The 26,812-nt window shown below is 38.8% G+C and overlaps 1 protein-coding gene across 5 annotated transcripts in view; it reads right to left on the bottom strand.

Annotated features, from left to right (window-relative positions):
- atp8a1 (ATPase phospholipid transporting 8A1) overlaps positions 1–26,812 on the bottom strand; it is a 131,707-nt gene that overhangs the window by 23,611 nt on the left and 81,284 nt on the right. For all 5 annotated transcript variants that reach the window (XM_034305805.2, XM_034305807.2, XM_034305804.2 and 2 more), the window contains 4 exons: positions 15,209–15,381; positions 11,266–11,449; positions 8,169–8,279; positions 761–835 (listed from right to left, as the gene is read on the bottom strand). In XM_034305805.2, coding sequence (XP_034161696.2) covers positions 761–835; positions 8,169–8,279; positions 11,266–11,449; positions 15,209–15,381 — 543 coding nt within the window. The remainder of the gene's footprint in view (positions 1–760; positions 836–8,168; positions 8,280–11,265; positions 11,450–15,208; positions 15,382–26,812) is intronic.

Raw genomic sequence — 26,812 nt, forward strand, 5'->3', positions numbered from 1 at the left:
TCAGGGGAGGATTCGGACCGCTGCGTCCAACAGACCCCCTCTGAAGCTGTGGAATTCCTCCTCTTTCAGATAAAGAGGGAATGCGCTGTGCCAAGTCGTTACTGCCTGAGCACGCTAGTGAACCATAACGGAGAGCTGATGGGAGGCGCCTTTTTTTTTTTTTTTTTTAAACTTTGGATTCAAACTTCTTTCCCCTCACTTTTACAATTAGAAAACTATTCAAATTGATGTCTGTCAACACTGAATGAGCAGTTTCTGTTCAATTTCATTCCCATGGAAACAAGTCATTATAACAAACAGTAACACCTATATATAACACTGCAGGAATTTCGTGGTGTAAACCATGGTCCATTAATTAACCTCACATGTTCCCTGTAATGGACAAAATGTCTGAGTGTGTGTATACAGTATATAATGTGTGTGTGTCTGAATTCACCCTGCTCCTTTATAATCCACTGCTGACCACTTCAAGGCAGCTCTTTCAGGGGCACGAGCGGCTGTTGTTGCAGCACATTCAGGACATAGTTCTGGGCACAGGGGGAATATGGACTTGACAAGGGCTCATAAATAACAGGGAGATTTTCAGGATGTCGATGACACAGGGCTGCAGTAAAGGAGCCGCTTGGGCTGCCGCGGCTAATGAGTTTCTTGCCCCGGCACGACAGGGGAGCCGCTTTAACACATTCTCTCTCACAGTAAATTACACAAACACACACACACACACACACACACACACACACACACACACACACACACTTACCACGTTATACAGGCCGATGCACCAACGCTCAAAAAGAATCTGACCAGAGAAACCGTTCACAAAGGCAAACCAGATCTGCAAAGCAGAACAGAGAAATGTGTACGTTAGAATAAGAGTGTAGATTTTGCACAACGTCACACATATGCTGAAATTTAAATCGAGTCAGGAAAGCAGAATTTGTACAACTCAGACCCTATATTTTATTGTCAATCTCTGTGAAAGAAATCAAAGACATTGACAAATGTCTACTGACACTTTTTTGGTTCATAACTGCCAACACGTATATAATGTTATTATGTATAGAATGCTGTTTGATATGCCAAAGACAAAACTTTTTACTAAACATTAAATAAAAAGAATAATAATTCATTCAATTCCTGTATGACATTGCTGTGTTTTCTAGGCAACTGTGTAAGTTTTTCAATTTTTAGTCAGGAAAATGGTCAAAAATATTTTAAGTGGGATTAAAATGTGGGAACACACACTTACAGCTATATGACTTGGATACTAAAACCATGCAAAGAATTTTATACCATAGAAAAGCCCAAATATTTATTTCGAAATCTCTATACTTTACTCTTATTTTTCTTCCTTTAAGTCAATGAAATAATCTTTAAGTCAGTGGAAGTATATTGTATTATTTTAATATTAAATACTGCTGCTGGTATATTGCACGACAGCACAAAAACTCTTCATCATACATTTAGTGAAAAGACTCATGTGTACATTAGCTGCACATAAAAACTGTGAATTAACTGTCACCTTTTTCCACACAGACTTTTAGCATAATAACTGTGTGAAATTTAATACAATTCAGCCTGGTCCAAATAAAGCTTGCGGGAGAGATGAGAATCTGCTTAAATCCCAGAAGATATCCCACTCGCTTTGATCAAATCATTTTTATTGTCGCTGGGAGCTTTGGGTGGACACAGTGCGAGTGAGAGAGAAATGTGTGGCGAGATGACCCCTGCTCCCAGCACTGCCACAACACTCTCCATCACTGATAGTGGAGGACAGTGGCTTAGACAGAGATTACCGTTAAAGAAGCAGCACACACTACGGGCCCTGACTGGGACTTTGCACAAAATTGGTCGCTTTAAGCAACTGAACTTCAAATCAGTCTAGCTTTGGTTTGTCTATGCAAGAAATCATTAGTTACGAAATGACACAGATGATTTAAGAAGTGACTTTGCTACCGAAATGAATAATACTGTAAATGTCCCGTGTCTTATGTTTGGACTAAAGCTAGCATCAGCACATCATGAGTCAGAAAGACAGTGCCATGTCAAGGACGGGTTGCCCATGAATAGGGTTCGGGAATTGGAAAACAGGATTTTTTTTTGCATGGTAACAGTTCCCATGGCCTGGAGGGAAAGGATCAGAGGAGTATAATCACTGGAGTTCCCCCGCTTGATCTACTTTGAGAGGCCCTAACCAGCCAACCCTGGAGTAATTTCGTCTTTTTTTTTTTGTATAAGAGAAACCACAAATACTTGTCTAATATCATCAGAACATCTACTCTCAGTCTGGCCACGGAGAGTTATGAGGCTTAAGGGAGAAATGGGGGGATCACAGGATGTCTAGGATGAGGCGAGTTCCAGAAGAAGGAAAGATAAGGTGTATCTAAACCATATGCCACAGAGGCCATGATTACCACCTCATATGTCCATTACTGAGAGCAGGCCATGATAGTGACCAAAGATAGTGAGAAAGACTGCTGGTTTTGAATATAAGAAAAGCGATTACATGATCAGTTGAGTATGAAATTGTGCAGTACTGATATACATGTTGCTTCATACAAATGGTTTTTAAAAAATGTAAAGAGCTAAAGAATGTCAACATTTCAGGAGTGAAAAATGCTCAGCTTGGCAGTTAGTCCAGTTTAATTTGTGCATAAAATCAAGCGCTGCTTCTGCTCTCCCATGTCAGAATAACATTGAGACTGCATGCCAATAGGCTGTGTGTGTGTGTGTGTGTGAGGCATGGCTGTAGAGCAGACACCCGGATTGGTGTGCAGGCCCTGAACCAGGCGGACATTTCCCCGCTTCATTTAACTCCATTATGAAAGCATGAATTGCTACAAATTCTCGATTTTGACAGAGCCCCCAACTGAGGCCCCTGAATGCAACAGCAGCCCCCTAACACACACACACACACACACACACACACACACACACACACACACACTGGTGCAAGCGAATGTGTGAAAATGTTCCCAAAACAGATGTCTGTTGCCCCTCCTCTTCACACCCTCAGGGCAAGAGAGGGAGTGGACCCCCGGACTCCGCCCCTCCCATTCCAACTCCCACTCTGCTCTCCATCAGGTGCATTCTACTGTGATATTGTTTTTAAAAGAAGGCTGCAGCCCCTCAAACCCTTTCTCTCTTTCTTTCGCTTTCACACACACACACACACACACACAAAGCCAAATCCTGCTTTCTCCCAGTATAGCAGTCAGGTCAGGATATGGATATAGTTCTGTTTCTGAAACCTCTTTCCGCTTTCCGCTCATGCTAATGCACATGCTGTAGTTAAAGTCCTGATCTATTGCAGTGGGATGGCCAGAGACCCGCATTTACCATCTCCTGGCTTACTAAGCCCTCGCTGTACTGTTGTGCCAAATAAAACCATCTCTATTCATAGGCAGCAGTTAAATGTGTTTTTGTCGCTGAGTGTTTTGGCCTGCTGCTCTCTCCCTCTCGCTGGGACTCTCTGGAGAGAGGCACGCATTCATTTGCTCATTAAGGCTGCAGCTTTCCTCTCTGTTCCTTTTTTCCTCCCGCTCTCATTCAGCACAGCTCAGCACTGGGGTGTGGCTGCTCTCTCCCCCCGCTGCACATTCTGAAAAAGCAAGTGCCTCTAGTGTGTGTGTGTGTGTGTGTGTGTGTGCACATTTCAAATGAGAACTGGCCAGTGAGGCTCCAGGAGAATCTAACAACAAATGAAAAAAACAAAACAAAAAAAAACAGAAACCCCAAAGTCTGCTAGGCGAGAAGCTTATTCAAAGTGTACGACGCTGAATTGAGAGAAGTCAGAATAAAGAGAGAGAAAAGTGGGAGAGAGGAATTTGTCCTCTCCACCCCATCAGGCCCCTGTGCTCCTTTGCTGTGTCCTTAAAATGCAGACAGGGCTCTCTGCCTTTCTCCCAAACATAAAGGGCCTGCAAGTAAAAAGCACCCCAACACGACGCGACTGAAGAAAAGGGGGTGGTGAATGCTTTGGCAGCGTGTAGTGGAGCAGGGACACAGAGAGGCTGAGCAGTAAAGGGTGAGGAGTTGGATAATGAGGGCACCAGGCAGGCTGCTGTGGCCGGGGCCTCCCCCTGTGCTGAGCTCTTTCTGTCCACCATTCGGCCTCGACCGGCCTGGTGTAATTGCCTCATAAATGCCACTTGTCCATCATTCTGAGTGATGTCTGCTGATGACCCGTCACCAGCCCTGCTCAACAATTACAGCAGAACAGATCCAGAGAAGGCCAGTGTGTGATTATGCATGGGTTGTTTGTTCTAGATACAACACTAATTTCTAACTTTGTATAGTACGTCTTTATATAGTTACTAACTTCACAATGGAACCATATGATCACGTGACAAATGCTTCTTCCGACATTCCATACTTTCTAATACATTTTAGTTTATTGGTTAATTCAGATTTAATAATTAATTTAATTTAAATACTGCAGTGAACTGCAATTCATTCTTTTTTGATTTGGTAAGGAGAAAAACACAATACACTTAGCAAGTAGTTAAATATAATCTAAAATCTTCTTAGTTTCTTTTTATGTGATTCATTTAAAAATACTACTTCTACTACTACAACTAATAATATTTTCAAAAATATCATTTACATAGCACCTCTTACACATTTAAAATACATGTGCTTTACAGCGTGAAGTGAAAAACAGAAAAAGAAACTAAAGGTAATCAAAAATAAAACAGTAAACTACTCAAATAAAAATAAATAAATGTGATAAAGAAAAAAAATAACAAAATATAAAAATATAATAAGTATGTAAAATAATAGAATAAACATACGATCATTAAAAAATGAAAAGTATTTAAATGCTAAACTGAAAAAATATGTTTTTAACTCAGTGACTGATGCTCCAGATCGTTAGTGAATTAAAACAAAAAACTGCTTCACCGCTCTTTTTAAGTGTCATAAGCGGAATATGGATAATTCTAGCACTCGGTGATCTTACGACATGATTTGGAACACAGTTTATCAGGTAATTCAATATTATATTATACAATATTATATGTAATTGACATAATATTTCATCAGAATGCAATGACTTGTCCCCAGCAATGACTACATCTCCATGCATGCACAGGTAATTAATATTGCACAGAGAAATAATATTAACCAATATTATGATGTCATTTTTCACAATCAAATCAGATGCAGATGATCAAACCAGTTCAAGGCATTTATTATTTTACGCAGAATCATCTGCTTTATTTGGAAACGTGTCACATTATATAAGGTAAATGTGTAACACTGCCTATAAAGTCACTGGAACATTTCTGTTAAGCAACTGGAAAATATGGATGCTGAGGTTAAGCTAGCTGAAGGGTGAGTAATCATTTAACTAACCAGCACATATTTGTCTTTTATATGAACAATAAGAGGCATGGTGCCATTGGAAACAAGACAAAACTGTCAGGAATATCAACATTTCTCTCAGATGTGTTGATAAACGGCTAAGAAAAGATCTGGTCTGACTACGATTACACTGCAATGACACTTGGCATCAACCACAAATCAAATTTCCCTGAGAAACGCCATTTTCAGAGATGCCAGCACATGCCACAGCTCACGAATTCTGAGCTTCAGATTAAGTAGCTTGAAAAAAAAACAAACAAAAAAAAACATCATGATTAGATTCTTAAATGAGTTATTATACATTTTTTTTAGTAAAGTGTCCTAAAAATCTGTGACTGACAGATTCCTAAGTGTATGACTGCCTTTTTAATGCTCAAAAACCTGTTATGGTTTGCTTAAAGAAACACACACACACACACACACACACACACACACACACACACACACACACAGTTGCTTCTACAAGGTTAAAATTCACATTAACATCCTCATTCTTGTTCTTCCAGGTTACAGCCTGGGAAATAAGATTAAAAAAAAAAATAATAAAAAATACACGCAGTCGAAGGTAAACCTATTAGTGCAACAAATATATCTCTTTGGCTGCCCCCTGGGAAGCAAGTGTCTTGGATGTCAGGCCCTTACAAAGCCGAGGTGTTTGATACAGCGGGAGGCAGAGAAACGGAGCAGGCAGCCTCTATTATAATGACAAACCCCCTGCAGCAGGCCGGGGGATTCATTTTCCAGCCACAACAAAAGGTACGCTGAGAACAGCACCAGGACCTACCAAAAGCAGGGCCCTTTTCAGCTCGGCTACAGTTTAAAAGAAGGCTTGAAGCTTGAAAAGAGGCCAGAAATATGCAGTTTCTTTGAGGCGGAAAATTTATGTGGTTGTTGCAGTTGCACAACTTGGGGAAAAAAAAAAGACGAAAGACAGACAAAGAAATGCTAGATTGATGAGAAAGTGTGTAATGTGACCATTCTGTGTTCAAAGACCTCCAGCTAATACAAAGACTTGAGCAGTGTCCTACAAGTTACAGTATGTAAGGAACAGAACGTGAAAGGGCATGCTCTTATTGGAAAATAATCAACAACGGAGTGCTGTGGTACAGATACAAGAATTCGACTGTGCTGTGGTGTAATAAACTATAACACAAGTGTTTAACTGGTATCTATGATAAAATATTTAACAAAGAGTGAGGTATTAAAAAGAACTCTGTCTCTATAACATGTTCATATGCGTGCGGTCTCCACATACGAAGAACAAGACAGTCCCCCAAATGACCATGATAATTACAACTCCATGATCTAATACACATCAAAAGGAGACACAGGCAAGATGTAAGATGAAAAGATAAAAACACTCTCAGTCAATCTTTCCACAAAAATGTAATCAGCAGTTATCTAAAACGGATTCTTTTCTGAGCTCATGCTTTCAGGATCCAAGGCAGCTGTATCACGAAGAGGCAGGAATCTGCAGGACCTTTCAGGGCTTTACCAACACACATAAAACAAAATGAGAGCAAGGCAGAAAGTTCACAGGTCAAGTGGCACAGAAGAGCAAGACAGCTGGAAAAAAAAGATGGCTTGTTTAAATGCTCACGTTTCTCTCTGGAGCAAAATGTGGCATAGTGTCATCTTTTGTCTGAGACAACTGATAGAAGATCAAAATGTGATGTTTGGCCTGTCCTGGAATCTGCACAGATTGTAGCTGCTCTGCCCCTGTCTGCTTAGCATTAGCCAGCTAGCCTCAGAAGACAACTCTTGGCAGCACTGTTATACTAACAAGATTTAATGGGTGATTGTCAGAGGTGCTGAACTATTAACATGGCTTGCTAAGCTCACAGATAATGTAGGTAACTAGTGGACTGAATTTGGGTGGCAGCGAGACTGTCTCTGTTTTGAAGTTTGGGATTTCAAAAAATAACAAAAATATAATATTTTTGTTATTTTTTTTAAATATAAGAGACAAGTATACCTGTAGCTGGTCCAAACTGCACTGCAAATCAACTGTCAGTTAATACAATTGACTAACTTTTTAATATACATTTTTATGCTGGCATTCTGTGTGGATTTTATTTTTTCTGCATGGAAGCATCATCAGAATGCATGTAGCTGATAGCGAACAGTGCTGCATGCCCAGAGTGGCATCAGTTTCCATATAACTGAGCCCCTATACTGCCACGTGTAGTCCTTGGTCTGGCATGTATACATGTACATGGATGGCAAGATCAAGAAAAACATCTGAAAAGAACTTAAGGATTCAGCTGAGCTTGATCCAGCAACACCAGCTTAAACTACTTTCACATCTTACATGTGCTTCACCTTGAGGCTTGACTCTATTGAAAGCCAGGGTGTGCAGATCAAACTGCCCCAACACTCAGGCTGATAAACCTGCTGCTGATAGCATCTCTTTCACTTGTCAAGTCGCTCTTGGTTGAGCCTCTGAAGCCACTATCAGCACTGGCTCTGCAGAGTGTCAATTGCCATCAAAGATGGATAACCCGTGGGCTTGACACCCAGGAAAAGCCGCATTCCTGCCAATCCGCTGCTTCTTGTGCGAACTGGCAGGCACGCAGTACCGATAAGTTCTTTTAGGGCCTTTTATCCCCTGATAAATGACATAAAAGAGACATTACCGGCTAATATGCCAAACTGTTTCTGCCTTTATAAGCAATGCAGGAAAACTAGAAGAGCATGACGGGGTGTAAAATGTATTCATTTTATTCAGAAAAGCAACCAATTTGTCATAACATTACATGCAGCAGTTTTGTGGCCTGAATTCACAGTTCTAGTCAACTTCTTACCTCAATAATATACAGAACGATGTTTTTGTAGAAGCAGTACAGGATGCACTTAGCAACTCGATTGTAGTTCCAGGCGCCATGGACCAGCAAGAGGTTCTTCAAATACTTGAACTGTGAGATAAGAGAGACACATGGAGAGAGAGTGAGAAAAAGAAAGAGAGAGTAAATGTGATTGCGGAGTGGAATCATATGACAGTACACTTTGCATAGGTCTGCAATGATCCATTGTACATAATTACTACAGCTAATCTGTTACGACAGGGGGGAGTTGTTTTAAGTTATAAATTTTGAAATTAGGAAATAATCTTATCTGTGTTTGTTTGCAGGAAGCCAAGAAATACACGAGAGAACAGCACAAAGCCTTCTACAGACATTCCAGCGCTCTTCATTCCCTGAGAGATTCGCTCAGGCTACATTTAGGAAGAGGTGTTGAAAAGCAGTGAAAAAGAAAAAAGGCTTTACTGCTCTCTTGGGGTGAAACTGGACAGTGATGGGGTGCTGATGATTCCTGTGTTTGAGGCAAGCTGTTTACTTCCTATGTTTTCTTAAAAATCTTCTGATAGCTAAATGGAGCCTGTGCAATATCCTCTCCAGGCACAATTAATGAGGCGTGTGACCAGATCAGTGATCTACTAGTTGTTAGTCATTGGATAATTGGATGTGAAATTAGGGAAGGCGCTCCATCTCTCTGTCTTTAATCTAATACAATTTAAAAATCAAATCAAAGCAGATTGGCTGCATTAAACAAAGAGAGGGCCAGTTGGATAGGGGCTCGAGGGGAAAAAAGAAAACTGTTTGGGGTGAAGGAGCTGGCCAACTTCTGGAGCTCTTGGAGAAGGGATGATGACAGACACAGAGCAGTGTAGTATGACTGCATAGCCTTGAGCTTAAATTCTGCTGTTTTCTGTAAAGCTAAAGATGAGGGCTGAAGTAGGACTTTCCATCGCTTTTAGAGCTCATTTCAGAACTAGCTCCCCTGCATTCAAATGTAAGTATTGACTACTTCAGAGCATATACCAGCATCACTGCTGTCAGAACGCTCTAAATGGTCAAAGTTCAGAAATATCTCACACAACATACTTAATGCAGAAATGTATGTTTGCTGTATTTTTCTAAGTCATATGATCTTTTAATATACATTTCTTTCCTCTTTATAAACAGTCCCAGCACAACTCTCCAGACTGGAAACATGAGGAGGAAGGCCGACCATTCATTTAAAATGACCCAGGTACTAGATACCTACACTATACTAGCTACTGAAATTGGAACCTTTCTACAGGCATCCAAAAAATGAGTCTCCTGAGCAAAATTAGAATAAAAAGTGAAAAATTGGGGTTAAAACAATAGAACTCGCTGAGAATGAGTTAACGCTGAGGAATCCTACACAGCATGTAAAGGTAGTTTGACGGTTACTTTTGGCCACCACTCTGTTCTCACCACAAGTTCTGTAATCCAGCTTCATTCTTTAACATAATATAGATCCATAAAACCTCCATGAGGGCTGTGATGGCATGTAGCAAAGGCAGGACCCTCAAAGAGTAATATGATGCGCAGACTTCGTGAACAGAACCTTTAGCAGGGCAAGTGGTGTTATGTTATGACATACATCACTGGAGTAAGTGCATGAAATATGAAATAAATAATAGTCTTGACAGATAGCTACCCTTGACACATGAGATGCTGTACTTCTGTTACAAGCGCAGTGCTGCTTGGGCAATATCAAACTGGTACCGGGTGCTATAACACAGGGTGATTAATTAGGTTTACATAAGAGCAAAGTGATCCGTTTCACAGACAGTGGAGATTTGGATAACGTTATTACTGCTGCCGTGTAAACTGACCTGCCTGACCTCTTATATCCTCCTAGATTCTGCCCACCTGTTCACCTCTGACTGCACATTTTAACCTTTGACCCAAATCATGACTCTGCTCTCAGTCAGTAAGTATAATAGCGTAATATATTAAGAGTAGATATCTCAAAATAGTTTTAATGTTTAATGCCTTTTGATATTATATAGTACCTATCAAAGTGGACACAAGCCAGGTCCGAGTTTGCAATTGCACATGAAAATTAGTCGTAAAAAAAAAGATTTTCGTCGTTGAATTCGGTGGTCTTGGAGTGCAAAACTACGCTCCTAGAATTGTGTAATACTCACAGGACAATGACAAATGTTTATGTTTCAGCAAGCGATCATTTAAAATACTGACTTGCACACATTAAGTAATATAACATTACCAGCCTGTATGCCTGATCCCTCGCACAGTGAGCTGCAAAGCTACCATGCATGCTAATGGACAGAAGAAATATCCTTATTACTTCAAGCTCACTTTGAAGAAAAAACGGACTGCAGTAATTTTCTTTAATCTGATAACTATCATTAGAGGATGTTCACTGAATAACCTGACATGGAGAACACCTTATCACCCAGTTACTTACAGAAATTGGCCAAGATTTTATTGGGATCATCTCTTACAGTGAGACAAGGTTGTAATCTTACCGTGTAAAACAGGCTTTAGTCTTTAGACTGGCAGTCAATAATTCTCCCTATAGTAGAATTTTGGTTAGACTCCAAGCAATGGGCTCATACTCTAAAAACAGGACATTTTATAAGGAATAGGTATAAGTGAATTATGAAATGTTTGTGAGAAGGCCCTCATCCTGATTACTCTAATTAATCACCTGTATCACATATTTGCTTTACTTAAATGTTGTATCTTTAGGCTTATTATTTGACTGGTGCTTCTGTCTTTAAAAAAAAAAGAAAAAAAAAAGCCTAATTTAGGATCCCATTAGGACCTGAAAGCTGTCAGTTCTTATACAAGTCTTTATTTTGTCTTTTTTGTATCTTTTTGTTTTGTCTGTGGCACTCAAACTGACTAAAATCAATATAAACCATTCATTAGGTGTTAGATACTTCTACTTAATAAACTACGGACTGTGTAATGTTCCATGAAGAAAAGGGAATTATCTCAACTACTCCACCCAGCTTTCCTTCGGAAGCAGATTATTTGCAGCCACTCCCTCACATTATGTTCCCTCCCTCACCAGGATGTTTAAAGTCTGGTCTTGGTAATACTCTTGGTAAGTGTCTCTCACCTGTGCAATAGAATAATCAGAAGAGTTGGCAGCTTGTAGTCCCTCGTTGCCAGAGATGCCAACGCCGACGTGAGCGCTCTGGATCATGCCTACATCGTTGGCACCATCGCCGATGGCTAGAGTGATGACCTTCACCTGTTTCTTCACCATCTCCACCACCTCCGACTTCTGCAGAGGCGACACCCTGCACACAGGCATATCACACAGTCAACCCCAACCAGTCACATGACAATTTTTCATACATTCAGTGTTAAACATGTGGAATATCACATATTCGTTTGCTTTTCAACTGATGATTACAAAATAGTGAAACCCTGAAGTCCGCGAATCCGATCTTATTTGTAAAAATGTTAACATCAAATGTGGGTTGAGAAGCATAATCATCTATTTTACAAGCATGGGATCATCAAATGGCAGTGAATGAGTTTTCTCTGGCCACAACATGTCCTTTGACACATTTCTCCTGTAGCATTAAAATTATATCGAATCTGAATTCAGTACTGTAAAATAGTGAATATTATCTTACCATCAAGACCTGCTTAACCCTTGTGTGGTCTTAACATTACGTCTACTCCCTTTGTCCTAAGGGTCAAAAATGACCCGCCTTCACTAACCCCTTAAAATAAATTTAAATTGAATTTTAAACCCCAAATCTATTTTTCATGAAGAAACAATCTGTCATTCATCAGAATCTTTGTGAATATCTGGGTTTTCCTCCTTCACAGTGCAGAAAGACTGCATTTAAGCAGTGGACACCACTCTTTTTCTCGGCTGGTAAACATAGTGGCGGGTCATTTTTGATCCCTAAGACAACACAAGGGTTAAATAAATAACTACATGTAGGTGATACTCGTGCTTTACTGTAACATGTGTATCTGTGTGTGCAGGGCAAAAACATACATATAGAAACAGCCAGAAACACCAAAAACATCCAAAAGCAAGGAGCTAAGTAAGAAGGAGTTGGTACTGAAGAGAAGAGACACATCTCAGTCACTTCAGTTTTATATGAGATCCATCTCAGTCTGAAGTTTTGTGCATTGCTGGCTTCTTAAAAAATAAATTCTACACAAGAGTGGGGATTACTTTTAATTTTACTTGAGTAACTATATAGAGACTGAGATGTACATTTCCCTGTTGCATTCCGCTCTGTTTTTCCACCATATTTTTTTCTGTCTCAGTATCAAATGATGTGCACTACATGTGGTATACTACATAGAGTGTACAAGGCAATTACGTTATACCATAAGTAGAGCACGAAACGTAGGTCTAATATAGCTTTTAAAATGAAAACTATCAACCAATGTGAAACTATAATCTTCCACTGAAGGTTAGTAGCCATTATAAATCCATTATTATTTTCATTGTAATTTGCACTGTTAATTTCTGTGATGTAACGCAGTGGGTGATTGGATAAGAGTGGCAAAGATGTATGGGTATGAATAAGGGGATGTGTGTGTGTGTGTGAGGTGTTGAGGTTTTTAGTTTGGTCTGTTGGGTCTGGCTCAAACAACATCTGCTCTGTAAGAATTTAGCCACAGGTCAAATCTAATTGATGACTCCTGGTATAAACCAATGTCACCTAAAAGCAGCCATACCAGTGAGTTTCAGCTCAGCACAGTGACTGGCTTGCCATCGTATTCTATTAAGATATAATAAGATATCAAATATCTTTCCAGTATTCAGGTAAGGTATTACATCATACTAAAAATAATTAAAGACAGATTATTATGGCATGACAACAGCCAACATTTATAAATTCTTTAATAAATGTTTGGGCCCAGCAGGAGGTTTGGCTTGTATTTCAGGTTCAGTGAGAGGTTGAACAGAAGCCGTAGATGTTCAGACATCCCCTGACTTTAAAAGCACTCCGGATCACTAGCAGAACATGTGCCTTTAGTTTCCGGGGATGAGGTGCTAGTGAAATGGAGATGAGGGGTTGATCTCGAGCCTCTTACAGGGTCAAAAACCAGGAAGACTGAGATTAGATATACAGTACACACAAGTGGTGAGGGACATGGACTGCCTACACATGCTGTTCTTCACAGGGGAACTCTCAGTGCTACTTCTCTCCTGCCAACTGCCATCTATACTCATTAACAGTTAAGCTCTGATCCTGAGGGAATATATATACCTGTGGTCTGTCCTAGTGCTGCAGTCTAGTCTGAAGTAGAGGAAGTACTGTGGTGAAATTCATTGTGAGCAGGCACTACACAAACAGCCTGGTAAAGAAGTGATTATACTGCATATGTTTGCATTTGCCCTAGACTACACTTCTGGTTTGTTTTCTCCTTCAACTACAGCAAAAAAATAAAACTTTTGGCAAGAGGCAACTAGAATGCTCCTTTTCCGTTGGCCACTGGTTCAGAACCAAAGGTTCCAGTTGTATAATTTTTGGTAAGCGCTCAAGATTGGTACCAACCAGAATTAAAAGTTTTATTTTTTTTTACTTGGTGGTAGCAGAAAGTTTACTGCCGACAACACTGAATAATAAAAACACATCAAATACTCTGGTTATAAAAAAAAAAAAAAAAAAAAACACTCACACAGGACCTACTACTATTTATACTCGTTATTTAACGAAGAAAAAAAGTATAACTGTTGATATTGTGAGGTTTTCTCAAAGATGTTTTTGGAAGGAGTCTCCAGTGTTAGCCCTTTATAACAGTCAGAGTTTCTCAGTAAAAGCAAACATTAAATATATAACTATAATCTGATAAAATGTATTATGTGTCATTCTTTGCTAAATAAAAATCCAAAACACTGGCAAACTGCTGTGGTGTAAGACGAATAAAACATTTAGTGCTGGCTGCACCACGCTACTCCATCGTTTATTATTTTCCTATAACAGAACACCAGTTGTCTTTTATTCCTTATGCATGACATCAGGGACTTTTATGGAACGCTGGTGATCACTTGTTACAAAATCAGCAAATTCTCATCAGGTAATAAAGCAGTTTTCCGACCTAAAATGTCCACAGGAGACCTACTGCACACAAGTCACTCTACTCAACTCTGCTTATACAGGACCAGGAATGACATCACATAATATTGAGGATTAAGGGGAGCCCTTATGAGTCAGGCCAACTGATGTCCTGGGGCTGTGTGAGTGTGTGTGTAGGGTGAGTAAAAGCAGATCAGAATAATTACATCATAGACCACATAATGGTAGTGGCACCTGTGGTCTGTATGTTGTTGCTGGAGAATGACACTGATTTTGAGCAGAACCTCAGATCAGTTACCCGAGAGCTTCCCGCTCAGTTACTGACTTGGCTCACACACACACACACACCCCAAATCTACAATCGATATCTTTCTACTTCTTGAGTTAAGCTATGGTTGTAAAAATATTACTCATTGCCAAACTGCTGCTTTAATAGTTTGTGTAGTTCTGAAGTTTTACTGTGAAGGTTGTGACCTGGACTGGGGGCGATCTGTTCTTTAAACAGCGGGTGACATTTCCCTCTAATTGTCTGCCAATTACTTGTTTTTTCAGACTGGAGTAATGGGAGCTGATGTAGTCATTTTTCTGGAGTCGGCTCCCACCTCAATCCCGGCCTGTGATATACACACCAGGTACTATTTCTTGGGTGTAAAGCTGAAAGTGTGTTTTGTCAAAGAAAAAGTATTTGTTACTCTGTGCTGTTACAGAGTGCAGATTCAGACCATTTGTGTGAGATTCAAGAGTGGATCTTGCTGTTGAAACAAAGCACGAATGGAGAGAGAAATTCCTGAGCTCTTAACTGCGAGTGTGGTTAAGTGCCAGCTCTCTGGTTCAGTCATACAGAGCAGATATTTTAAATGCCACAGTGCATTATGAGAATTATGACTGAAGCTGGTTTCAGGGTGATTCCTCAGTCACTGTATCCTGATCCTTGCTTAGCACTCACCACCATACTTACTGTACATACATTATGTTGGTTACGTAGTGCAGAGACTGACAGACCTGCAGCATATGACCGCCTTGCAGGACAGCGCCAGGTCCAGGAAGTACTGGCGCACTCCAAAGGTGAGTGCGTACTTCAATGTCTTCCCATCAATGATCAGTGCGCAGTCGTTTTCCTTATGCAGAGCATCTCCCAGCATGCTGCAGTGGTGGCTCAGAGTCTCCCTTGTCCCCTGCACGCAAAAACAAATTCACAGTTTTATCACAATTAGATACGGCTATATAGAGGAGGAAAATGTTATTGTGAGTATAGTATTAGTATTATAGTTACAATAATTTAGTATTATAAGGTTCTATCAGGGTGATGAACCAAAGTTTTGACTTTCCAGCTAGCAAAATTCTTACATAAGATAAGATAATCCTTTATAAGATAAGATAAGATAAGATAAGATAAGATAATCCTTTATTCGTCCCCCACTGTTTGCATTGTTACAGCAGCAAAGGATAGGAGACACAATACGTACAATAGTAATTATATACAATCTGATTATAAAAGATAGAGTAGCTGTCAAGATATAAAGATAATATATATATATATATATATATATATATATATATATATACACATACATACACACACACACACACACACACACACACACACACACAAATATATATAATTATAATTACAGCACAACAAGGCATTTCAGTTTGCATGATCAAAATTACTGTATAAAAATATAAAGTGGATTTCTGAACAGTGGCCAAACACAGAGAGAACCTTATTACTCTGTACACTCAAATACTGTTTAATACATTTCTACTTGTCTTTAAATAGTTAACCCCCAGTCTCCATAAATGACCGATAATATAACACAGCCTAGACAGACAATTTAAGACTACTCATACCACTTTAGGATCATATATCATCTTCAACAAGTTTCATTATTCTGAGCAATGAAAAAAAATGATATCTTAGCAAGTAAAAGTATCTTCAGAGCAAACTGAACTAATATTTCACTTTATTAGGTTGCTTTTAAACAATTATTAAGCCTATTTGTAGATATTTTACTTGAAAATTGTCATTCTATTAACAGATAATTTTGCTTATTTAAGCGACTTATCTGCCAATAGAACAACAGAACAATGCCAGACGATTTTAAGCTTGAAATTAGTAACTATGTCCAGGTTTATGGTCTTACATTTGTTATATAATAATCTCATAATGAGAAACTTTTCCTTTATTCAAGATATCTTCACTTGGTACGATATCATTTTCTGCAGTGAAGGTATTCTCCAAAATTAAAAAAAAAAGAGCAAGATACTTCACTTCTGAAATCTGAAGCTGTTCCTACACAAGCTATTTTAGATTAAGATTGATCTTTGTCCCAGTTCTGTTTATTAAACTGAACATGTAGCTAACTAATGTCTATAATAAGTAATGTTTATGTTATCTGATGTAAACTGCAATATTAGTTTTCCACTGTGCGTGCTGGAATGTTACACATCCTAAAGCCCAAGACCCATCCTGTTTACACGTCCTTTTAATTCAACTAATCGATCTTAAATATATCAACATGCTTCAAGTTATATAGCATATAAATTCAACATGGGTGCTGATTGGCCACGGCCATCTTTGTTGAGTATTTATTCTGGATGATGATTGGCTAGCTCACAGAACATTTGGAGGTTTTTTGGTTTGTTTTTAAATATTATGCCAAAGATAAAATACATTAATAACACCACCAATAAAGAATAAAGTATCCCGGAGCCTTGATGGTGCCATGATAAGATATTGTTATTGCAATAAATTGATCTGGGAGTATTGTTTGTATCACTATTTCTACATGGACCAACTCCTTTCTGTTTCTCAGAGTAACAAGTAGCTGATTATATACAGAGAGATCCAAAGGTCTGAGACTACTAGTGAAAATACTTCTGATTTGTATTCTTTTCTAATTTAATACAATAATTTACATTACAAATTATATTATTGACAACAACCTGAGTGAAAAGTAGACTCTTTGAAATATTTACATGAATTTCAGAGTTTTTTAGTACTTGCTCTATCCCCTTTCATGCTTCATTGACTGTGCACTCAAGCTAGCATGGACTCCACATGTTTGTGCAAAACCTTATGATTCAATTTAGATCAAATCCTTTAGAGTGTTGTCTGAACACATGCTTCAATAAAAGAGATTACACATGAGAATCTGAGCTTTTGTACAAAGCAGCTAACACGGTCAATATCACACATTTACTTACATTGTAAATGTAACCTGGATACAGTGCATATATATATTTTTTATATCCAATTTTAAATAAATAAAAAAAAATCCCAGATTTTCAAAGCGGTCTAAGACTTTTGGACCCCGCTGTATTAAAATTTTCCATGTTCTTTGAAAATAGTTATTCTTTGTTATTTAAATAACAAAATCATTGGCGTTTTGTTGGTGTTGTGTGAATTCGAGTTTCATCCTCAGCCAGATTAAATACCATGCATCGCAAAACAGAAAAAAAAATGAAGGTCAAACACACAGAGTGCAATATTAGAAAATATTAGAAAAATATCTCCATCAATCCTTCCAACTTGCATAGAGGAAGCAGAGACACAAAAGGAAATGACCATAAATGCACAATGATTTTCATTAGTTAAACAGGCCTATCTTTACTAGCCAGATCATACCTGGCAGGACATGTTGCTAATCCCATATGACTACAGGAATGGGTTTTCACACAACCACAACAAAGGCACGACCACAAAACCACACCCTCCTGTGAGTGAGAGCCGGAGCAGGGCCAGTCGTGTCTACAGAGCACTCACTCTGAACATAGAGCTCTGAAATTCTCTCAAGACTGTACTCCAAGACTAAGTACAAATAAACTTCAGACAATGAGAGAGATAATTTTACAGTTTTTCCTCGCCATGCTAGTGTAATCATCCTCACTGAATAACATGAAGGACTTCTCGTGTAACCTAACAATGTCATCTCTGCATGAAGCTGAATTTGGTTTATTATTAATGTAATTATGCTCAAAGAGTGAGGCTGATGAGAAGCGTGGATAAACACACATATGGCACGCTTCAGTTGACAGAAAGCAGCGCTGAACCCTGGAGTGATGGTTCGTTTGGAAGAGTCCAAATCTCAGAATGGCTCTTACCATGAATTACAACAGCCAGGGAATTTACCCTGAGCCCTCATATAGTTCAGAACGCTCCCTCTCCTTCTTTCTTCTCTGTTATTAATCCATTCCCACTCTCTCTCGCTGTGGGTATGTGTGGGTTCACAGCACTAAAGAGAGCAATGGTCTGAGTATAAAGCTTGTTTTTCCAAGAATGTCCTCCCCCAGATGAACAACGCTCAAATCAGGAGCCAGGAATAATTCCGTGCGCTGTTTCCGCCTGGAAGATTTTAATCAGAGCTGACTGGTCTGAAAAAATACCCCTGCCCAAAAACAAAAAAAAAAAACCCCAGCATCCTCACCATGACCCCACCAATGATGGTTAAGGGTTTGAATATCAGAAAAGGTTTTTAGCGGGAAATATGCCTTGAAGCAGAAACGTGTTATTGTAAGGGCTTGGGTAGCCAGGAGGATAGCGCTGTGTTTGGTTTAGGAATAGTAATGCACTTCGCTTAATTCCCCTAAAGAGTCACATGATTCCTGCTTCCTTTATGCTGGAAGGATGGGCCACTCTTAAATTGCAGCCAATCATGGGAAGTGATAAGAGACCAGCGCAGAGATCAGACAGAACAGTGCATCTGCAATTGAGAAAAACAGAGAATGGGAAAGATTGGAAAGGGGGGAAAGAGAGAGAGAGAGAGAGAGAGGAGAGAGAGAGAGAGAGAGAGAGAGAGAGAGAGGAAAAAGTTTCTGACCTGGGTCATATTAATGATCCCTGTCACTTTCCACCATGTCTGGAAGTATGTTTGACATTTATACTGAATGACGAAAATGTGTGTAATAAGGCTGTCAAAGCTGATTTCTCTGTTCAAATCGAAGCTGATTATTTATAATGAATGAGAATTCAATGGGAAAACATTCAAATTCGAAGTTTTTATCATGCCATGTTCTATTTTTACTGGCGTAGCAAGTTTATCAAAGCATGTATTTTCCTCAACTAACAAACATCTTCGTCACTTGGTTTAATTACGCATCACTGTGTTGAAGGGCTTAATAAAAAAATTCTTTGTGAAGATAATCGAAGATTGTGATTTTTACATGGAACCCAAGGTCATATAAGAAATGTAAAAACAGGATTCCTGAGTGCTGCAACACTAAAGCTTTTGCCCTAATGTTCGGAGACTGAGTGTGTTGGAATCCCGACGATGCCACAGCTATTCGTGACCGGGAGTGATGACAGCAAAACTTAGAAGTAATAAACAACCTACAAGCCAATTTCCTTACAAAACGACACCACGGCATATACGAAAGAATTTAAACGCAAAAGCAAACAGGTTGCTTTACTACATACTGGTCAATAAAGGAATAATTTTGACATTAAGAAACTTTTCATTTCGTCAATTCTGAGAAATTTTCACATCACAGAATTTTTTTTTTTTCTTTCCACATTCTTTACAAGACCTTCGCACATAACTACTATATGATATGATATGTATAGTGTAGTGGTCCTGTTGCTGTTTGCTATGGCCATGGCAGTATGAAGGTATACAATCTAATATACACTTTAACGCAATTAAATGCACTTGAATGCAACTTTTAGAAAAAGCTGATCAAATATTTCTCAGAAAAACAACACCAAACTGCACCTCCTCCAAAGGTCAAGCTTGCAAAAACAACTTTTCTGGTATTGAAAGAGTTTGTGTTCTTACAGGCATTACATTAGAATTTTAAGAAGTCTACTACACAAAGGGAGGTTAAAGAAATTCAACACCTAATGTTGTGTTGTCATCCAGATTCTAAAGGGACCCCCACCGAAATCTTGTCAAATCTCGTCTCACTAGGTTTATAACAGAATCTATACACCTTGCTAGGTGGACAACCAGGTGTGCAGGAGTAATATGCATGTTAACATGTGTAGGGAAGCCCTGACGTGAGAAAGTGCATCCTGCTGGTTATAGTGTCTAGCTGGGATCATATGAGAGCCACCAATAACACCGTTCCATCTAACAGCTTCAGCAGACATTGCTGCTCTAGTCTGCCCACAAAGCAGTCAGGAATAGGGCTGGAGGGAGTGTGTGTGTTGGGGAACAGATGCCCTTAAGGCAGGGAGATTGCACCTTGGGGACCCACCAAACCTCTGCTGGCATAACAAGCTCTGAAACCCAAGCTCAAAGGAAATATTTGCAGAGAGGAGCCTCGGGTTTCACACACACACTGAGAGAGAGAGAGAGAGAGAGAGAGAGAGAGAGAGAAAGAGAGAGAGAGACAGAGGGAGGGAAGATTGAGTCAGTGACTAGTGCAGCTGTGAGGACTTCTCTATAAGAGCGTGGCCATCCCTGCTGAGGACCATAAAACACTGTGTGTGTGTGTGTGTGTCAGATTTAACAGAATAGAGATGTCAGACTATATCCACATACCTCATCAGCATCAGTACAAATGCTGAGACAAAGTATAAAGATCATTACGAGATAACTGCAGTGATGAAGGCTGATAAACAATCTGATTAAACAGTGTTTCCATTAGAAGTGCACTCAAAATAGGTTTCACCATATGTGAAACGTGTATGTGTGTGTGTGTGTGTCATCCCAGTATACCCTAATGCTGCCTGCTGCCTCATCTGCCCGCTGTGTTTGTCTGCCTAAGTGAACTCTGACTGCAACTCAAGTGTGTTTGGATTAGTGTATGGAAGGCATCCGTTATGCTACAGCGCTCCAGTCGTGGGTCTTGCCAGAGTCCCAGTGAAAAGGTGCTTTACAGGATGTGGCTACTTGAGTGAGACAGCTGGACTCGAGTGCTTGAAACATGGCATTATACACAGAGAGGAAGGTTTGAGCTATATGCTTGGACGTACACAGTAAAGTAGGTAGGAGCTAATGCGACAGAAGGTGCTCATACACATACACACATCTTGCTTTCTCCTCTACATTAGCCCAGGTTGAGCACTTCAGCGTGACGGATTGAGTGTCCGAGATGACTGATGAGGAAGCCCATAATGTCGAGTGTGTCTCTTCTCCAGCACAATGCATAGCTGATGAGTTCCTCTTTACTATCCCCACATTTCTGCTCATTTATGGTTAACACCTTAATCATTGATTCATTTCATTTGAGCATATGTTTGTGGCGCAGCACAGAAAAATATACTGAGGCAGAAAAAAAATGTTTTGTCTGTGACACAGCTGGTTGGAAGTTGAACAAAAGCACTGTGTGTGTTTTCTGTGGGTCTGAAATATGCAATGAAGCCCACTCTCCAAAACCACACAGTCATATGTGCAGCAGTTTTGCAATAAGTTACAGTTTTAAGGCAAACACATCAGATTTCTCAACCACGACAAAAAAAAAAAATCTATACAGGGATACTAAACACTGTCATACCGTCTCAGGAGTCAATTAAGCCTGAATCACTGCTAGTGTAGCACTAAAGTCCAAAACCACAATGATCAGCCTAAGGCTTAGTTGAAATAGCCAGCCGCCTACACTCCTTCCCTTTTATTTAAAAAAAAAAAAAAAAAATTATTTATTTAAAAAAAAAAAGAATGAGCTCTTAGTTGTGGCTATAAGCCTTTGAATTCATGTTTGTGTGTGTGATGGAGAGGATCACGAGCATGGAGGAAAAACAATAACACACTAACAGAGTGACAAGTATCTTACAGTTCGCTTATGCCAAAGTGTTGGACGAGGAACTGTGACAATCTAACTGACCTTCCGAGAATATTTATATTGAAATTCAATTCAATTTAATTTTATCTGTGTAGCGCTTTTAACAATGGACATTGACACAATGCAGCTTTACAGAAATATATAGATTCAGGATATAAATTTTTTAATCTATAAATTTATCCCCAATGTGCAAGCCAGAGGCAAGGGTGGCAAGGAAAAACTCCCTGAGACGATATGAGGAAGAGGCCTTTAGAGGAACCAGACTCAAAAGGGAACCCATCCTCATCAGGGTGATAACGGATAGTGCGATTTTAGATAATTCCCTATTAAAACTGTGTACTACACGGTCAAAAATAGTGCAACTGTGTAACCAGGAAATTCATTATAGTTTAACATGAAGTCTATTTTGTAGAAATTATCAACTGTTCACTGATGGAGACTTGAGTGCAAAACTGTTAGTGGCAATTGCAGTCCTAATGCTATCATAGCTAATGCAGTCCTTAGCCATGACACTTTAATTTCACACAGATGTACCCCATTCAACTAATTACGGGACATCTAATACCAAGTGGTAACACCAGGACTAATTTCACAGCAACAGGGGTGAATACTTATGCAATCGCAAATAAAATTTTTTATTTGTAAATAATTTTGCTAACCATATTGAATTCCCCCATATCAATTTTATAGGCTATTTTGTGTCGATCCATGACATATAATCCCAATTAAGTCTATTTCAATTACAGGTTGTAACATGACAAAAAGTATAAAAGTTCAATGGGATGAATACTTAACACTAGGCACTGTATTTAATGACCAACCAAAAAGTATATCTGTCTACTTGTCACAGGACAGAGAAAGCAGGAAAAAAAAGCAAGCGGACAGACAGTCTGAAGACAGAAACAGGGATATTAGGGATGGTTCTTTTTCTTTTACGTGTCACTGAGGCTGGATTATTAATCTCACGCAAGTCTGCATTGTGCCTGTGATTCTTATATTAAATTATTAAGCAGTTAATGATTAGTTAAACCAGACAGCATTCAATTCAGCATTTAATGGAATTTAGGCCGGCTAATGTACTCCAGATGTTACATTATAGACGATTTTTCTCAAAGACGGTTCGTGCCAGTGCTGTGTTAAAGCCAGTGTGGATGTTGCCAGGTTGAGGATCATTTGTAAGGTTACTCAGGTTCACTGCCTGTCAGGACGGTGTTAGGAAGGGTGATGGGATAGATGATTGTGTTACACAGGACTCAGTGAATGCAAAAGCTATTTAAGTATTACACTTCTTAACATTATTGTAAGTTTTTAATCTTAATTATTATTTAATTAATATTATTTAATTTTATTTAAATTCTTATTTAAAATTTTTGGGTATTGTTTCAATTTAAAGCTTTGCTATAACACGTAAAAATGTAATTATTTACGAATACGCTTGAAAAAATTCTAATCCTTTTAAAAGCCATAATAATTGTGTATTTGTGCAAAGTGTGAAGAGAGACCTAGACTTTGTTTAGTGTCACAAAAAGAGCACTTTTAGGGACTACCCTGAATACCACACATACATCTTTTATAATTACTACTATTTTATTACTTATAAACACTATCAAAAAAAATTCCTTTCACACTATGTTTTTCCTGTCGTTTGCTTTTTCAGTGCTCCATTCTTTCTCAGCAAATGTCAGACACACTGAATTAGGCTGCTTTAAACGCATCTTTATTGTTGATCACGTCATATTGAGACACTTTATTGCTTTAAACGCATCTGGATTGTTGATCATGTGTCATACTGAGACATGCATCATATTGTCTCATCCATTCTTTCCAAGCAGACCAAGCTGGCAAATCCAATCCTCTCACGGCTGATTACTGTTCCAGAATAGTCATTAACGGTGCACTAATGCATTAATGAGCACATGTTCTTGATCCAACTGCTTGTTAATTGCTTATTGCTTAGTAAATCTGTAACTATGTTCATGTTAAAAAATACAGAGATGTACACTGCCAGTCAAACAGTCAGAACATGATTAATTTTCTACTACAGCAAATCTGACAGCCGTGTCAGGTGTAATTCAAATCCCAGGTTTATATTAATGTGCTAGTTCTGTAAGATGTTACTGTTTCTATAGTAACAACTCACTGATATGGACATGCCACAATAAACTAAGGCTAATAATGAACAGATTTTGAAAACTTAGAAATGTACAATCATTCATATGGTGCATCTTTCTATAAGGAAATGTTTATTTAACATTTATGGAAGGAGTCTCCACTGTCAGAATAGAGGACTTTACGGTTTCTCTGTAACATGACAAACTATGTTTTTTTTTTTGTCTTATTAACTTCAAGAGAGAGGGAAAAAAGGGCTGGTGAGGGAATGACTGCTCATAGCTGCTACAACGTTTATACAACTAATAGGAATTAAAATTGTAATCGCTGGCAATATTACTCTTCAGGGTGTGCTGTTAATGGAAAATAATCAACTTCAGGATGGTTAACAGTAAGTCTGCTTCACTGATTATTTTCCTATAACAGCACACCCTATTAGTGTTTTATTCCTTACTTAATCACTGTGCAACAGACAAAACAAAACGGTACAGAATGGCAATCTGAACACGTGTTCCAACAGTGACCTAAATGTTTATATTTGATTTACTGGCAAGCTCTCCGATCCTAATGAGACTTTAAATAAGTGATTTATTAAAGGAGGTGCACTTGGAGGGTAAAGCCGTTGTGTCTATTGATAAAACGGACAGACAAGATCGATAGTAAGATGCATGTATGTGCTGAATTACAGCGATCACGATTTAGGCTTTCTTCAAGATTTAGATCGCAAACAGTTCAAACAATCCACTTGTACATATTCTCTACTAAGTTTGTCCAAATATTTCAAATGATTATTCAAAACGTGTGTGTGTGTGTTTGTGTATTTTATATATATATATATATATATATATATATATATATATATATATATATATATATATATATATATATATATATATATATATATGTATGTATATCCAGTCAGGTCCATAAGTATTTGGACAGTGACAATTTTCATAATTTTGCCTCTGTACACCACCACAATGGATTTGAAATGAAGCACTCATGATGTGATTGAAGTGTAGACTTTTAGCTTTAATTCAATGGGTTTTACAAAAATACTGCATTAACGGTTTAGGAATTACAGCCATTTTTTGCAGCGGAGTCCCTCCATTTTCACAGGCTCAAAAGTAATCGGACAAACTAACAATCATAAACATTAGGATTATTTCTAATACTTGGATGCAAATCCTTTACAATCAATGACTACCTGAAGTCTAGAACCCATGGAAATCACCAAATACTGAGCTTCCTCCCTGGAGATGCTTTGCCAGGCCTTTACTGCAGCTGCTTTCAGTTGCTGCTGGTTTGTGGGTCTTTCTGCCTTCAGTTTTGTCTTCAGTAAGTGAAAAGCATGCTCAGTTGGGTTGAGGTCAGGTAACTGACTCCGCCACTTAAGAACATTCCATTTCCAAGCTGTTGGGTTGCTTTTGTGGTATTGTTTAGGGTCATTATCCATCTGTACAGTGAAGCGCTGTCCTATCAGTTTTGCAGCATTTGACTGAATCTGAGCAGAAAGTACAGCTCTGTACACTTCAGAATTCATCCTGCTACTCCTATCAGCAGTCACATCATCAGTAAACACCAGTGACCCAGTTCCACTGACAGCCAGACATGTTCCTGCCATAACACTGCCTCCACATGTTTGACAGATGATGTGTCTTTGGATCATGAGTCCTTCCTTTCCTTCTCCATAATCTTCTCTTCCCACCATTCTGGTACAAGTTAATCTTGTATCAGAAGTGGTCAGGCTTTTTTAAAAAATTTTTATTTTTATTTATTTATTTTTTTTAAGAGTTTAGAGTAAGAGTTTTTTTGTAGCAAAGTCTAATCTGGCCTTTCTGTTCTTGGGTGTTACCAGTGGTTTGCATCTTGAGGTAAACTATCTGTATTTACATTCATGAAGGCGTCTCTTGATTGTCGACTTTGACAATGATACGCTCACCTCCTCGAGAGTGTTCTGAAGGGGTTTTCCTTCACCAAGGAAAGAGCTTTGCGATCATCCATTCTGGTTGTCTTCCGTGGTCTTCCAAGCCTTTTGGCGTTGCTGAGCTCACCAGTGCATTCCTTCTTTTTAAGAATATACCAAATTGTTGATTTGGCCACTCCTAAAATTTCTGCTATCTCTCTGATAGGTCTGTTTCGTTTTTCCAGCCTCTTTCACTTGCATCGACACCTCTTTGGACTGCATATTGAGAGTTCCCATGAACAGCTACCAAATGCAAGTTCAATACTTGGAATCAACTCCAGGACTTCTATTTCCTTCATTTGTCATGAAATAAGGAGGAAACAGGCCACATCTGGCCATTAAACTGCTTAACAGTCAACTGTCCAATTACTTTTGGAGGGATAGTTGATGCAAATATATTTTCCTAAACAGTTAATGCAATATATTTTATTAAACCCCTTGAATTAATGCTGAAAGGCTATACTTCAATCTCATCTTACTTCATTGCATCTTGCATCTTGCTTCATTTCGAATCCATTGTGGTGGTGTACAGAGGCAAAATTACGAAAATTGTGTCACTGTCCAAATACTTATGGACCTGGCTGTATATATGAGAGAGAGAGAGGGAGAGAGAGAGTAAAAATGAGTACTAATGTAGTTAGTGTAAAAGGAATGTTTATACAATCATAAACATGTGGATTGAAAGGATTGAGTGAAGCCCCTAACGAGAGTCTATTTCAACATCTCTGACCCCAATGCAACAACCACATCAACCTCAAAGTGTGTGTAACTGTCAAAATGCCTCGGAAAAAAATTCCCAGACCCTTTAC

The sequence above is a fragment of the Pangasianodon hypophthalmus genome, chromosome 7 (genome assembly GCF_027358585.1).
Source record: "Pangasianodon hypophthalmus isolate fPanHyp1 chromosome 7, fPanHyp1.pri, whole genome shotgun sequence".
Lineage (NCBI taxonomy): Eukaryota > Metazoa > Chordata > Actinopteri > Siluriformes > Pangasiidae > Pangasianodon > Pangasianodon hypophthalmus.